Here is a 15,546-nt window from a genome sequence, read left to right as displayed (position 1 = left end):
TCCAGTCAAACTAGATTACGTCTCTCTAGCTCAATGCATAAAAATTAGAAATCTCTCTTAATTGTTGATAACTAACTACTTTGGCGGGATTCAAGAAGACTAAAGAACTTGATTGGGACTACTTAAAAGAAGGGAAAGAGGGAGAGAGAGCGATAAAAAAAAAAAGCCTTCTTTTTTTAAGTGCGATTGCTAATTGAGAATGACGCATACCAACAACCAAAATGAGAGCTTGATGCGCGTTGACACCGCTCTGGAATGCCATGCCTCCAAGTGGAATGGAGTGAACAGAACTCGCCATCCAAGGAAGAGAGAGAGAGAGGTTTGAAAATAAAAATTAAAAAATTAAAATAAAAAAAAAGAGTATCTTTTTCGAGGTGGGTGGGTGTTTGTTGATTCTATTGGTGTGGGGACCCACAACCTAAATAAAGAGCTGGCCCAATGACCAACATAGCAATTAATAGTGGTGGCTCCTCACTTTAGAGTTTAGAGGATATTTTAGGTATTTACCAAATTTATTAGAGACACCTAACTTTCTTGTCTCTATTATTTTTACTATTCACCCCCTCACTTCTCCCATATGATTATTTATGATCCTATCTCTCTATACCTTATTTATTTTCATTTTTATCAAATAATTACCATATAGATCTTAATACCTTTCAGTACTTTTTCTTTGCAGTTTAAGATAAAGGTACAAGGGGGAACAGCTCTTTAAAAGGTCAAATATTTCTGAGATACAAAAATAAAATAATTTAGGCTTTATTTCACAAAAATATTTACTAACATCTCATATGGTAGTTGATAATTGTGCCGACTATGGTTTTGCCCATGCTAATTAGATACCAAACATACATATCAGCATAGTTTTATGGAATATTTGAGGAAAATTATAGCTCTTTAAACAGCATGAGATGTCTATGTCGAATACTTGTTTGCTTGCGATATTTGTCGGACACTTGTTCGATGCATATCGAACACATCTAGAAATCATCTAATATTTTAAATACATATATTTTTAGATACTCTCAAGATTTAAAAAAAAAAAGCACTAAAAAAATATTACATAAAATTGTCACATATTAATATTATCACTTTATTTTTCTCTCTCTCATTTGTAGTTCAAACATATAATTACATATATTTATAATACTTTTATTTATTAGATTTGTCATGTATTTTTTTTTTTTGAATATTATTGTAAAATTCCTGTCTCGGTTACCGTGCTTCTTTAGCTCTTTGTTTTCAATGCCATTATGAATTAAATAGCCTTAATTGCAGCACACGAGCAAAACGCGGATTCTGGATGTAAATTTGATGGAGGGACCAACTTGATTAAGTGGACGACATTTTTTTATAAGTTTTAATTTAATCCCCTACTTTATTTTGTGTTAATGCTGGTGGATTATTAAATAGGGAATAAACGCAAAGCTTTATCTCAACACTGACGTCACTCGTTGTTGCAAATGGTTGTATAATATTTTCCTAAAGAATAAAAGAGTGATAATATATATATATAATGTTATGTAGAGTTGAATGGAGGAGAAAAAAGGATGGATTAATTCCCACTGCGTTTAAGTGTTTGGATTATCTTCAAGCTCAAAAGCTTTTCACAAAAAAAAGAAAAGAAAAAAGAAGAAGGAAAAAGAACCAAAAGATATGCATCTCGTTGTCTTTGTTAATAAATTAATAAAAGAGAGATGCTGTTTATTTTTTTAATGCCTCCTTTATTTATTTATTTTTTTCTTTCTTATAAAGTTATAATACGTCATAAGCACATCTCGTACCATTGTGCTTGGCACGTGGTTGGCATATTATCTAAATCATTTGTTTTAGATGATGGAGTTCTTTTGTGAGATTGCTCTAAAGTGCATTTCTAAACTTGTTTATATGTCACTTAGTCGCCTAATAGTTTCAATCTATACATTATTATTAGTTCTTTGTCCATAACTACATTTTGCTCTTTATATTCTTCTTCTTTTTCTTTTGAAATATTCATGGTTTAAGATATAGACGCGAAAGCATTTTCATTAAGAGAAAAATTTCTAATTAGTTGTTGCAAAATAAAAAGGGTATGTTAGTCTTTTTCTTATATTAAACTAACATTTGTGGCACTCTAAATTTTTAAACATAACCTCAAATGTGTAGATTGTGTTTACTCTTTCTTTTTTATCTTTAGCTAATATATATATATATATATATATTTAATTTGTTTAGATATATTACACATCAATTAACATGAATATATCCCTGTTTTGGATTCCATTAGCTGACTTTGAATTATAACAAGTCACCTAACCTTCAAACCCAACATAAAAAAGAACAAGTTAGCAAAACCATCCAAATCCAGTTCGGTGGATTCGATGACATTGCAGCAACTACAACAAACAGAACTGGAGAAATTTCTCTATGGAAACTTCTGTGGGAAAAAATATATATTCTCCATTGGCATTAACATACTATTCATAGGGTACAAAAAGTTCTACATGGCCAGGTCAATGTAGATGGAAACAATAGCAGAGGAGATCTCGACAGCTTAGATCATGACACGTTTGAACACAAGCTAATTAGCACAGTCTGCTGATATCCTTCCATTGTTCTAATCTGGGAGACAAATAGAAAAGTCTTAATTAAGAGCCATGCAGGTCACATAAACTCTAGTATTATATTTTAACAGCCTTAAGATTCTTTAGCTGTTCCATTCTCTGCTGTCTTCCGGGAGACAAAGAGGCTCGCAACAACAAGAGAGAGAATTCAAATATTTAGAAAGATTCTTGAATTCGATTATCTAGAAAGATTATTGAAGTCCAACATTATACTTGACTAAAAATCTATGTGACAGCCTGTGCCTGATGTTAATAATTAGAATAACATTGTACAATAGAAATTGGAGAGCATCATGAAGATTCTAGGAGGCAAGACTAAGTAAGTTGGACAAAAGTATAGCGTTAAATTTGCATAGAGACATTCTCAATTAAAGAGTCTACAAAACTTCGTAAGATCAATTTATGATTTTATAAGGTAAGGCTCAGTTTTGAATCAGTCCAGGGCATACATGCATCGTGCAAGGATGTTATATATTCTGTCCCTAGTTTAGAAGAAACAACCAACATAACAATGACAACTCAGCTGAAAGATTGAAGGAAAGAAATATTAGTTTAACGACACAATGCGAAAGCTCCTCAAAGACACCACAAAGTACTGAAAGCAAAGAGAAAAATAAAAAAGACCCAAGATGCTGGGGTTAAAAGAAGAACAAGAGAATGACAGGCACTCAAAATAACCAATCAATTGAAGATGACCGAGTCATAAATAGATTCACATAAAAGTTGACATCAGTATGCCACAAGTATCAAACAAATTTACATGAAATGCCGGTACAGAAAATTTATCTGATGACACAAAACATGACAGCAAGAAATTACAACTGCAGAGCTAACAGGAGGATCAACAACCAATACAAACTTGCTAGAAGATTTTGCTGTACTGGCTGGTTAGGGAATCTTTGAGGTTGGAATACAGTCCATAGAGTGAATACTGCTGGAGGTTGGACACCTCATACCATGAGTTGAGAACTGCATCATGCTTATCGGTGCCTGAGAAAGCTAGTTGTATCCCGATACTGCAATCTACAGAGCCCTGGCTTTTGCAGCTGGATGTTTTGATTGCACAGCTGCCCTCCTTTTTAAGACAAACGAAAGATGACTTTCCTGAACATGAAGCACAACCATCCGTCTTCCAATACAAGTTCTGAAGTGTACCTTTTTGGAACTCAAGTACCTGAAAAAAGATATCTCTATATAATGATGAATATGCTGGCTCAATTTTTCCTTTATATCCAGTATCACATAGTAAAGGCATACCAGGGTAAAGCTGCTCACGGTATATGTGCTGTTACCAACTAAAGTCGTTCTAGACCTAGCTGCATACTTCCTACCGGCGAACGCCACCATGTATCCACCAGCAGAGACCTGGAATAAGCATGAAATGATCTCCATCAAAACTGAGTTGTATACGTGTGTCCACCATATACGCCATGCTCTAGAGAACAACTCAAATCAAATTGACAAAGAGTATAGGATAGGATGAAGTGTCTAATGTAATATAGGATGAAATTTGCACTGGAGTCCTTACTTGTAAGCAAGATAATGTTTATTTTTTAAAAACCAAAACCACTTGTCAACTTCCTATAAAGTTTTCCAACCTATTGAGAAATGAATTTGTGGGCAACATTAAGGCATTATAGATTAACTGATAAATCTGCATAAATGAGTGATACCATCTGCAGATGTAAAGCTGGAAGTATTAGCTGATATCACTCAAGTACCAGATAATATTAGTGTTGGTAACACATCAGTCATAGCCATCATGGCATTGCTCAAATTCTATGTTTACCTAAACAACAAAAAGAAGACAAGGAGATAAATAAATCTTTCTATACCCAACACATTCTGGTTATAACTTATTGTTAGCATTCAAGAAAAATTTCTTGGAGAACTTTCATATATGAAAGTTTGCCAAACAATTATATTGTTATATGAAATAAATAGGTACCTTGTAGTCCATGCCAACCTACTAACTTAAAAAATCAAAAGACATAAGCAACATGAAGCATGTTTCTCTTATGTATTGGGAACCTACAAAAGCAAAATGGCAATATGTAATAAGAACCACGGATATAACAACACGTAAACAACACTGAAAGGATCCTGAAAAAAGTTACAAAATTGAGAAAAACTAACGTCTGACATATGAAAAACTATAACCTCACATTTCATTTAGATACAACATATTCTTCAACAGTTGATACATAAAGTGAGCCGAGTTTCAGTTTTGGATGAAATTCCCTCTAACAAAATGTAGAGACAAATCACTAAAGGGGATCGTGAGTTATTTCAAGTTTTAAGGGCATTTTTCCCTAATCCTGAAATAGTCACACTGATGGTTCATGAAGCATGTGCAATAATGGAAATATTTGGTCAAGTAATGTGCCGATAAATCACTTTTTGAGATGGTTTTAGAGGAAATGCATAAATAATAACTGGAGGAGCGAAAAACTTCCTTCAGCAAGATTTGATATGAACCTAAGCAATCCAAACTTTAGCAGACATTTCTAGGGCTATAATGACAACCTTCTATATCTAGCCCAGTACATTGGCCCCAGAAACTAAAGCCTTCTAAAGATCATCAACTAACACAACAAAACTCTAGCTCATGCACCCTACAAATAGTCAGCTTTAGATTACATGCATAGCTCATCTTTAGATTACATGCATTGTTGCTTGACAAACTATAATTTAAGTGGAAGTATTTATTTTAATGACTGGATGTGTATATTTAAGCAAGCAAAGAATAGGGTAGTACACATGACATTTGCAGGAGGCATTAACCTTTAAACCGTATTGCTCCTATTGGTTTCCTAAATTTCCTTCTCAGGGAAGTACTAGAGTTGGAGTCAATAAAAAGTCACTCTGATAGTAAAAGGTCATGATCTGATCAACAATGACTTCAAGAGCTATGCAATCCAATATTCCATCTGATGATGAAATTTAACAGCACTTAGTTTCCATCTTCCTTACATTTCTTTTCCTTCCTCTTCTCCCACCTCTAGTTGCACACATGTGAAAAATGTGTAGCATATTGAATCCAACAATTATTTTCTTCTTTTTTCCCTTTGTGATTCAATCATTTAAACAGCTTGGTGATAATGCATTCTCTCTCCTAGTAAAATTTCATATCTGAACTAGGACTGGAATTATAATCAAAACGTCCTCCAGTGTGTCTATGCTACAATTATCAAACATAACAAATTGATCCAGCCTGCTTAAATCCAGGAAACCATAATCCTCCAATCTTTAGAAGCATCCAAGTATTCAACAAAAGATAGCATTCTAAACAACATAAGCGCATAGACATCATTATCTAAACAAACAAGAAATTTAACCTCCACTTATAATCACATTTCGCAAGTTTCCTATAAAAAAATGCATTAGCAATTGCTAGATCTATTTACCAACAGACAGCAAACAGATAGAACGATCGTATGTGCTTGGAATTTCAATAGGATTCTATTCTAGCTTATTCCAGCGGTCAGATCCGAAGAAATGTAGCACTCAAGAACAGAAAGAGCCGAGACTGGATCGGAACCCTAAAGATTGAGACAAAGACACCTACGGGGTTGAAGCCGGTAGTGGTGTTGATGGTGAGGAGGGAGATCTCGTCGACCTTGGGGCGGAAGACGGCGAGCTGCGCCCCTGAGGAGGAGAGCGAGAGGCGGCGGTCGCAGGGGGAGAGCTGCGTCTGGCCGGAGAAGAAAGACCCCTGGGTGGATATGGCGATTCCGAAGGTGAAGCCATCCCCTCTCTGGATCTTGGCATCCAAGCACGGCGCGTAGACACGATTCTGGTCACCCGCCTCCGCCGCGAGCGGTAGGAGCACCGCTATAGCCAGGATCAGCGCCGCAATCGCCATCGTCCCCATCGCTATCTGTGGACGATTTCGGAGTTTGGGGTTCGGCGGTCGGATCCCCTGTGTCAGGTAGATTACGAATTTTGGGAAGTATTGACTGACCCTGGGCGATGGATTAAGTAGGCCCACCTAAACGGGCTCAAAGGAGAGAATAAATCCTTTTGTTTGGCCCATAATTCAAATCCTTTACTATTGTTTACTGTTTATTTGGTTGGATTTCAATGTAAAAAAAAAGTAAATCAAATCCAATGATTTGAAGTTAGATTTGGTCATAATTTATTTATCAGTTAACTTTAGATAATAAGCACTGTAGACTAATCATAAATTAGACCCCCAAAAAAATTAAAATTATAAGACTCAAATGATACACATATAATAACGCTGGCGATATCCAAGGATAATATAGGAAAAGGCGAAATAGTGAAAATTAGACTAATCTTTTCATCTCAAATGTCAATGCATGCATTTCTTTTTCTCTTAAAAAAAAGAGAGCTTTAAATCCACTGAGTATTGACTTCACAAAATATGTATAAAGTTAAAGAACTCGAAGTAATGGTGAAAATGATAAAGCAGAGCATATAAGGAGTAATTTCCATAATCAGTCATACAGCAGAATTGCAGCTACAAGAGGTGGAAACAAAGCATCAAATTAGCATGCTAGATTTCGTGGGTATTCGCATCCAGCTTTCGAAAAAAATTGTCTTTCGAGTTCTCCAGCAATGTGTCACAGAGTGTCACTGCTACCAGTTTAACAAGCGGGACTTTAGTCTACATTCTAGAGAAATATAATGACAGATAGAAGAACAATTGATAATAATGTTAATGACACCATATTCAAACAAGAATAAATAGATACTACCTAATTGCGAAAAACTAGTTATACAACAACCTCATGAGCTCACATGCATCCTTTAGCCTCAATTATCCATGTGATATAGAGATGTAGAGCAGAGACAGCTGTAATCCAGATAGAACAAGTAACTATGTATATACAGACGTAGATCGACATGCAGCAGCGGATTCTTGATCCACTGCTCGAGAATATTAACTTTGATCAACTGATGGCTTCTCATGTCTGCAGTTCGACCCTCTTGATAGCTGGATCAATTGGAGCCTTCCGATATTTTACTTCAGATTGAGGTGTATTTGCAGACCGGGTAGCTATAGTTCTGTTGGTTGGCCGCTTTCCTGCTTCACCGCCTGCTTGGCATGAATAAGATAAGTCAAATACTCCTAGGTTTTACAGTAACGTCCATCGATTTACAGTAAATGAGTATCCAAAATGATAAACCAGAAAAATAAAGTGTGAAAAAAAAAATGAAAGAAGATAGAAAAGGCCATTTCCCTCGGGTGTATTCTGTTATGTTAACGGCACTAGACTGCATATATAATTAAGAAACAGCCAAATGCGAACAAATATTTGAGACAATAAATATCAAATGCTTATCAGGAAGCTAGTGAAATGATAGATCTCATCCATTGACCAAAAATGTTTCTGAAAATCACTGGTAACGGGAAGAAAGATCTGAATACCTCACAAATTCATTAGTCACATTAGATAAGTACATAAGAGTGTTCAAATTGAATTGCAAGATAAGAAAAATCAATAAGACAGACAATAAGAACCATATAACCAGCGGGAGAAAAGCGATTACCACTGTTTGGAAGGGAAAGTCTCTTTTTAGCCTGTTGATCCAGTTGTGCCGGCCTCTCCTTTGGATTGCTACTGGATCGAGCACCCAGTACAGAAGGTCGAGAAATGGCTTCTTCAGACACCTCCTTCGATGATGGCTTTAATTTTTGTTTGGCAGATGCTGAAGCAGAAGAGACTGGCATGCTTGCAGACCGGCTTGACGAAGATCCACTTCTGTCAGAATGTGATGGAGCTGTCTTTTGGTTCAAAATATTGGAATGAAGAGTTGACATGGCCCTTTTGGCCAGTGGCTTAGACTGTGTCTTGGATCCATTTGGCTCAACCTGTTCATTCTCATTCAACATTACTCCATCTTTAACATTAATGTCAAGGAACCTGTTCTCCCATGGACGAACAGCCATCCATCTCTCTAACCAATTCCACCCCCAGTTGTTCTTATCCGGTTCAAACCCTGAAGGGGCAGCTTGCGGTCTGGAAGCCGCTTGCCACTGCAGCAAAAGAAAAGATGGAAGATGTCTTAATATGTAATAAGAATAGAAAATGATGTAAAATATCAGATAGTATCTGACCATTAGTTAACTACCGTACGAGATTATAAAGTATCATGCTACTGTGCAGAAGGTCCAAAGGGTACAATCAAATAAATACCTATAATATGGACCGGTTTAACTGTGCAGCACTCAATAAGCTGATATCAGTTAAAACAATCAAACTATTGATATCCAATTAATTATCTTCATCCTCCATTTTATGTTTATTCCTTTTACGCCTACATTTTTGTTTCTATCTTCAGTGTGATCACCGAAAGAAAATGTACTCGCTCAAAATTACCTGATGAGTTAGAGCATATGCCATGGCTCTCTCACGCTTGGCTGCAGCTTCTTGCCTCTTTAGCAATTTAGCTTGGATTTCTTCCACAGAGCCTACACTGTCACACCAGCCTTCCTGCATTTAAATCATACAATGGTTAATTATCTAATATTTAGCTGAAGTTAGTGGATTCACTTGTCGAGTGCTTTAGGATTGCATGTATTGTCCATTACAGATCATTATGAAAGATACTAAGGGAGTTCCAGCAGAAAAAACAACTGCTACTAATATGCAATCAATTGCAAGATTTTACGAGATACAAAAGGAAAACAAGACATTTAACTCCCATTTTATCAATTAGTATAAATAAAGCTGTTATAGAGTGTCTTCCATTTAGCTGTTAGGCATACAAACAAGTGTCACTGGGCTGGACTGTTGGCAATGCCACATTTCAGTCTGAGTTCAAACATTAGCCACACTGATTATTAGTGGATAGTTATAGCTTACCTCATTTTCACGAGCACGAGCCTCAAGAATTTGTTGTTGCTGAATTTTCTTCTGGTCCAATTGACTTTCTAAAGCAATGCGGACACGCCTTGCTCTGACACGAGCCTGTACTCTGACCAAAGCTTGCATGCAACGAAGTGTCATAGCTGCTTGCTTTCTGACAGCATGACCCCTAACAAGGGCCTGAAGTCTAACTAGTCCTTTCAATGCTCGTAAAGCTCTTCTAGCCTGGAAAGTATCCAATCACCCATTATATCAGAAAGCAAGAACTAAAATAAATTATCTGCAAATATTATAGAACAAAATACATGACATAGAAGCTTATTTCTGGTTTTCTTTTTTTATGTCTGATCATGTTTTTAACAAGTAGCACCCTCTCGAAGTCCAAATCCAAGTAAAAGAAAGCTTGTGAATGATATTTGTTAGTTAAGATGACAGTTCTTTAAAATTTATTTACTTTTGTGTGCATATGTCTTCAAATAATTGAAGGGCGTTAGAGAGTTCAACGGTAAGGTTTCTCCCTTGTATTCTCATGGATATCTCTTCCATATGAAAGTAGAACTGAGTAAAACTTCCCCTTCCCACACCCTATGTTAGCATTGGCTTCATGCACTTGGACCCCATGCATCTTTAGAGATTAGACAACATAAAAGAAACTAGTTATACTCAGTTTCTAGGAAGCACTAAATTGGAATTTTACTGCATAGCAGTAATAATAATTTCTTCCTCCTACTTACTACTTGAACTTTGTTCATGAGATCTTCTTTCAGGGAGGTTATCTTGTATTCTTTTGTGCTGGAAATTATATAATACATAGAAACAATAACAGAATGCCCCAAAGAAACACTTCAGTCTTCACCTTGATAAGAGCACAAGATCTGATAGACCAAAAGTAGAATAAGTAACCACACAGACAGCACTTGCAAGAACTTGCCCTGATGGGAGATGAGAGGTAGAGCTGGAAATAGACAGTTACCTTAAGTCCATTTCTGCACCCTTGAATTGTAGATGATTCACACATAAATTTACATCTAATTATCTGATTAAAAATCCAAAAATATTGCTCCTCTTATGGTTGGCTTCCACAAAAGTCTCTAACCTGCTAGTATAGTCTGACAACTATTTGACGTTTGCAAAATACAGTAATGCACCTTAACATAAGAGATCGAGGAAATCTTTCTGACTAACTTACATACACAAGACAACTATTCTAGCTTAGGTTGGGCCTGTTGGGAAGGATCATGGACCCTTCTTGGAAGCTTAGCATTGGTGTTGGCTGTCTGAATTCCAAATGTGGCACACCCTTGGTGAGCCATTATTTGGATGGACTATAATAAGAAAGTCTCAGAACTGATAGCAACCACAAAGTTATCAAGCATAAGTAGCAATGGCAGTGCTGTCAATAACTTGTCAGCCAAAATATAGCATACTGTTGAAAAGACAAAAACTGATACCAGGAATGCTCGAAATGCAGTCTGAATAACTGTAGCAGCCCAATCCTCTTTTGTGTTTCGTTCATTTAGGGAAGCTGCCTGTACGTGGAGTGAGACACTGGGCATGGAAGCAGAATTTGAGCCATCTTCTATAGCAGCACCACTATGCCGCAATTGATCAGCAATTACCCTTTTCTGTGATATTCTCAATTCATGAGTCTTTAGTGAACAGAGAAGACTTCATATGAGTGTGCATTAGGCATACTTCAATTGGTAAAGTAGAGACATGACAAACCAAAAACTGAAATGGAATGCACTGGAAAGAGATAAAGATGTTGAATTTAGAACATGCTCAGAAAGTCTATATATCAGAGATATAATGACAAGTGACAAAAGAGACCTAGCATTTTGCTTTATTAAGCTCTTACAAATTCACATTTTTCTTGCAGCATATGCTAATATTTTATCAGCACCAATAGCGATCATGAATTCATTTTGCCAGTCTTGATTCTTAAGATTCAAAAGGTGGAACAGACTTATGTTCTTCCTTTCCAAATATGTGGAACCATTCTCGTTTTCGTTTGTTGGTCCCAACTCCCAACAATTGATACAATGTAAAATGTCCAGAAAATTGTTGAAAGCATATTTCACATGACAATGTCATGTTAACAGCTAACTAGTCTACTTCAATGTTTGGTAAGCCCGTGGCTATTGCTACATATTCTTTGAGTCACTACGTCCTGAAAGAACTCTTCAAGGACCCAGAATTTTCAAATTTGCATACACATCTGGTATATTAAGAGCACTGAGCAGAGATAAATTATGAAAGAAATGCATCATCACAATGCAATACCCATCCCAGTTTCTACTTTTTCTTGCTGCCTTCTCTATCTAAGAATAAAGATGACGATTAAATACCACTTTACATCAAAAATAGAGTCCATATGAGGCCTACAAAGATCTGTGACATAAAAGGCAGGGAATATTTCCACCAGTCATGGTACAAAAACCTTCTAATAACACAGAAAAATAAATAGCAACTATAATATCCATTGCCAAGTAATTTGATAAAAGGGAAGCTTTTAAATTTAAGGAAAACAACTTAGTAGAGTACAGCTTTACTCACTTGTTCATCCTTATCTGGACGATGTGACTTCTCTTGCTTTCTTAGACCAACCAATGATTTAAGCCACTTAGCAGAAATACCCATTATGCTGTCACTTCTAGTAAATCACTAAGACCTGGATATTTAGATAGACAGCAATTAATGTAGAGCTCCAGTCATATTCTCTTTTCTGCACTAAATGAGCACAGATTTATTGGAATTATACAGAACTACAAGCAATGAAATACAAGATGTAGCTTGAAGTATGAATTATTCAGCAGATTACAAATATTCTTCTCATAAGATTATCTAGCAGATGATGATCTAGCAAAAACTCTGTAGTGAAAGTTTTCTTTTTCTGAAAAAAATATATGAATGGAAATAGGCAGATCCGGGACAGTAAATGCACTTGGTAGCAAAATGGCCACAAAAAGGAGTAATAAACTGAGCAAATTGAGAGTTCATATTCCATGCTTTGGAAGTCATCAGCAACCTTTTCAGTCAATAATTAATTAGGTAAGGAACTTCAGACAAGCAAGTTAAACCACCAGGCCATGAGAAGAATTTAAAGCACAGCCAAGTTGCAAAATCATTTTCTTTCAATGCACAGAGGTAAACGTAAGCGGTAAGACTGCCTTGAGCATATGCTATTTCAACATAAGCGGGGGCTACAATGACCATCATCATGCACATTATTTTCATTAAATGTTGGGAGGATATACAATTTATGTAGTTGTACTAAGTATTTATTCCTAAAATAGGTTAAGCTCATTTATCTGAAGAAATCACTAAGTGAAAATTATATATATGGTGGCATAAAAGATATACAGTACATATACCAGATGATTATATAGGACATAACCAATAATTATCAAATTAATTTATAGAGAAAAAAATAGAGAGATTGAATTTGTCTATTGCCACTCAATAAGTGCAAGTTAGTTTTGCATTTGGTTCCTAAGACGCTAAGGCAACTCGATGAAAAGTTCTTTTCACACAAGAAAGTCATTTTCCTGCCATTTAATTCCACAAAGACAGATTCTTGAAAACCTTTCCTTTTATCTTCGCTTATACAAAAGGTCAGTATATCTTGTACAGGACATGAAAAACAATGAAAAACGAAAAAGAAAATCACTCAGAACTTTTCCTTGTCAATGCCAATTAATTTTCCATAATTTTCAGTCTTCTACTGCTCTTGGAAGTATAAACTAGATCCTCAAGGAAAGATAGAAAAAAATATATATATCGTATGTTGCCTACTGGTAAATCAAATCTGCTAAAGTGTTCCTGCACTTCAACTTACACATGTTATTCAAAAAGTTCCAGGTAATTTCATAAGGAGATCTAGCACTAGCAGCAGCCAACCATTAGTAAATGATTGCCAAGAAACCATGAGATAGAAGTCTGCTATGAAGATAAGAGCTAAAGTTGATTACTAAGTATACAATATTGCTCTACAAGCCAGATGAGACTATTGCTGCCTGTTATACATAGTCCAGAGGTGAATTTATATTGATTGACAAGAGATATGCTCAAAATCTACCATATCAAGCCTATATTTCTGCCCTACAATGGATTAAACTCGTAAACGCATTGCCTTGACATTCTACTCAAAAATTGAAAGACAAACCATCACCTGATCCCACTACCCCTCAATGATATTTCCTTCTCAACGTCAAAATCTAGTGCATATTCTGAATAGCAACCATCACTAAAACTGCAAGCCACTATCTCGAAGCATCAAAAACAATTGGTCGATAGCCATGGGCACAGATCAAGACATCAAGAGTCTGTATTCGATAGTTTCCAATCTCACAAAATAAATACTCAAATCACACACACACACGCACCAAAAAAAAAAAAAAGAAACCCAGAGTGAGATAATAAGTCTACTCAGAGAAAATTATTAGGAAACACGAAAAAAACGCCATTTTCCCCCATCACCTATCTCAAAGGGAAGCTGCAAAACAGCATCTTTCTGCTAATGCCTCGTGGTAGGCATCGTACAACAGACAAAACCAACAGAAATAATTACAACTAATCCTCAGATAAACTCTGCAACCCAGCCACCAACCAAAAAAGAATAAATTTTGCGCCCAAGACCCCACGCCATTTACCTCAACCAACCGACGGCACTAAAAAGGAGATCAATGATCGAATCTCTGAGACAATTAGACCAGTCCCCTTTGAAAGATCCCAAGTAAGAATCCGCGGCCAGAATTCTAGTAGAGGAATTCCGATGTCATTGAGGAAAGCGACGCCACGCAACTTAGAAGGAAGGAGCAAAGAAGAGAAACATCAGATCTGGGAATCTCCAAGTAAAACAACATCAAAAGTAGAGGAGAAAAGTGGGAAAAGAGAGCAAGAGTGATCCGCCATTTCAACCCTTGACTTGCCTTTCTCTCCCCCCTTTTCACTAGTGTTGTCGGATACTCGAAAGTTTTATTCCAACTTTTATCTGGATAAGGATAACTTCTACCGCAGGTTTAGTATTGTTAGCAAGCCATTTCTACGCGGCGAGTTTTTACTGGCCATTCGATCTCCTTCGCCGCATGCGGGTGGTTTCGCATACGATAAGACGCTCTGGCCTCCGGTATTAAAATTTGGGAGGTGAGATAGAGGTTAGTTGGGAGGGAGAGAGTGTCACACTGTCACGGGAGCGGCACATGACCCGGGGAGCCGCATAATTTGGGGACTTGAACTTTGTTTGTTAAATAACTACCCCAACGTAGTTGAAATCTTTGGATCACCATTTGGGTTGGGCAAGGCAATCATCACCATTAACTTTGATCAGGAGTGTTTAGTTGCCAGGATGTTGTGAGAAAAAAAAAATTCACTTATTTTTAAGAACTTTTTTATTTTCTTCTAAATATTTGGTTATAAAAATAAATTAATTGATAATCTTTTGAAACTAACTATCCTCCCTGCCAAAATTAATTTTTTCTAGTCTTTGGAAACTTCAAGTGGTCAAAGTCAAATTATCTCCTCCACTTTGTATCAATAGCTTATTTATTTGGGTTATTTATTTGGGTGATTTAGGGATAGCTGTTTGGCAGCACATTAGTAAAATTAAATTTGAATATTTGCATGTTGCAGAAGTGGACGCTATAAGTCAGCACTCATCACTAAAATCATGGCGCTAAAGAAAGCTCTGATCTGCTCGATAAAAAAATATTATACTAACACCTGGCTCGAGTCTAATTGAATTATCTTAGTCGACATTTTGAAAGATTGGCATCAGCCATCTTGATATATTGCCTCTGTAATCGATCATATTAAAACCCTAACTAATCATTTTAACAATTATAAAATTATTCGTACATCTTGTCAAACTAATCTTATCGTGCATTCACTTGCAAAAAAAAAAAAAGAAAACCTTGGCTTCAGATTATACTTAGGATGGAGGATTTCCTTTCCTTCTAAACTTATTCAAACTTTAGTCTTCAATTGCTGCTTTGGAAATTTTGTATCTGGTTAGCATCTTAATATAATCTTTTTGTTTTAAAGAAGATAAATTTGAATAGGTTTGGGGCATTAAAAATAAAGAAATGGAGGAGAGGAGATAGAAGAGA

General features: G+C 36.2%; 2 protein-coding genes across 4 annotated transcripts; both read right to left on the bottom strand.

Moving 5' to 3' along the window:
- Nucleotides 1-3,266: 3,266 nt before the first annotated feature.
- On the bottom strand, nt 3,267-6,554 carry LOC140762427 (uncharacterized). Its single transcript, XM_073100224.1, has 3 exons — nt 6,172-6,554; nt 3,861-3,968; nt 3,267-3,777 (listed from the first exon to the last, which is right to left on the bottom strand). The coding sequence occupies exons 1-3, from the start codon at nt 6,475-6,477 to the stop codon at nt 3,466-3,468; spliced, it is 726 nt and encodes a 241-aa protein (XP_072956325.1). The 5' UTR covers nt 6,478-6,554; the 3' UTR covers nt 3,267-3,465.
- Nucleotides 6,555-7,093: 539 nt separating this feature from the next.
- On the bottom strand, nt 7,094-14,403 carry LOC140762426 (protein IQ-DOMAIN 5-like). 3 transcript variants are annotated; one of them, XM_073100220.1, is made up of 7 exons: nt 14,092-14,403; nt 11,996-12,110; nt 10,891-11,064; nt 9,437-9,664; nt 8,951-9,064; nt 8,121-8,607; nt 7,094-7,665 (listed from the first exon to the last, which is right to left on the bottom strand). In XM_073100220.1, exons 2-7 carry the CDS (start codon nt 12,077-12,079, stop codon nt 7,535-7,537), a joined length of 1,218 nt encoding a protein of 405 aa, XP_072956321.1. In that variant the 5' UTR covers nt 12,080-12,110; nt 14,092-14,403; the 3' UTR covers nt 7,094-7,534. The 3 variants fall into 3 exon arrangements, with proteins under 3 accessions (XP_072956321.1, XP_072956323.1, XP_072956322.1); XM_073100222.1 differs by lacking the exon at nt 14,092-14,403 and adding an exon at nt 13,919-14,059; XM_073100221.1 differs by lacking the exon at nt 14,092-14,403 and adding an exon at nt 13,611-13,864.
- Nucleotides 14,404-15,546: the final 1,143 nt, after the last annotated feature.

The sequence above is a fragment of the Typha angustifolia genome, chromosome 7 (assembly GCF_048772165.1).
Source record: "Typha angustifolia cultivar Huaian chromosome 7, ASM4877216v1, whole genome shotgun sequence".
Taxonomy (NCBI): Eukaryota; Viridiplantae; Streptophyta; class Magnoliopsida; order Poales; family Typhaceae; genus Typha; species Typha angustifolia.
Note: the sequence above shows the minus strand (reverse complement) of the source record. Positions and strands in the feature narration are given on the sequence as shown.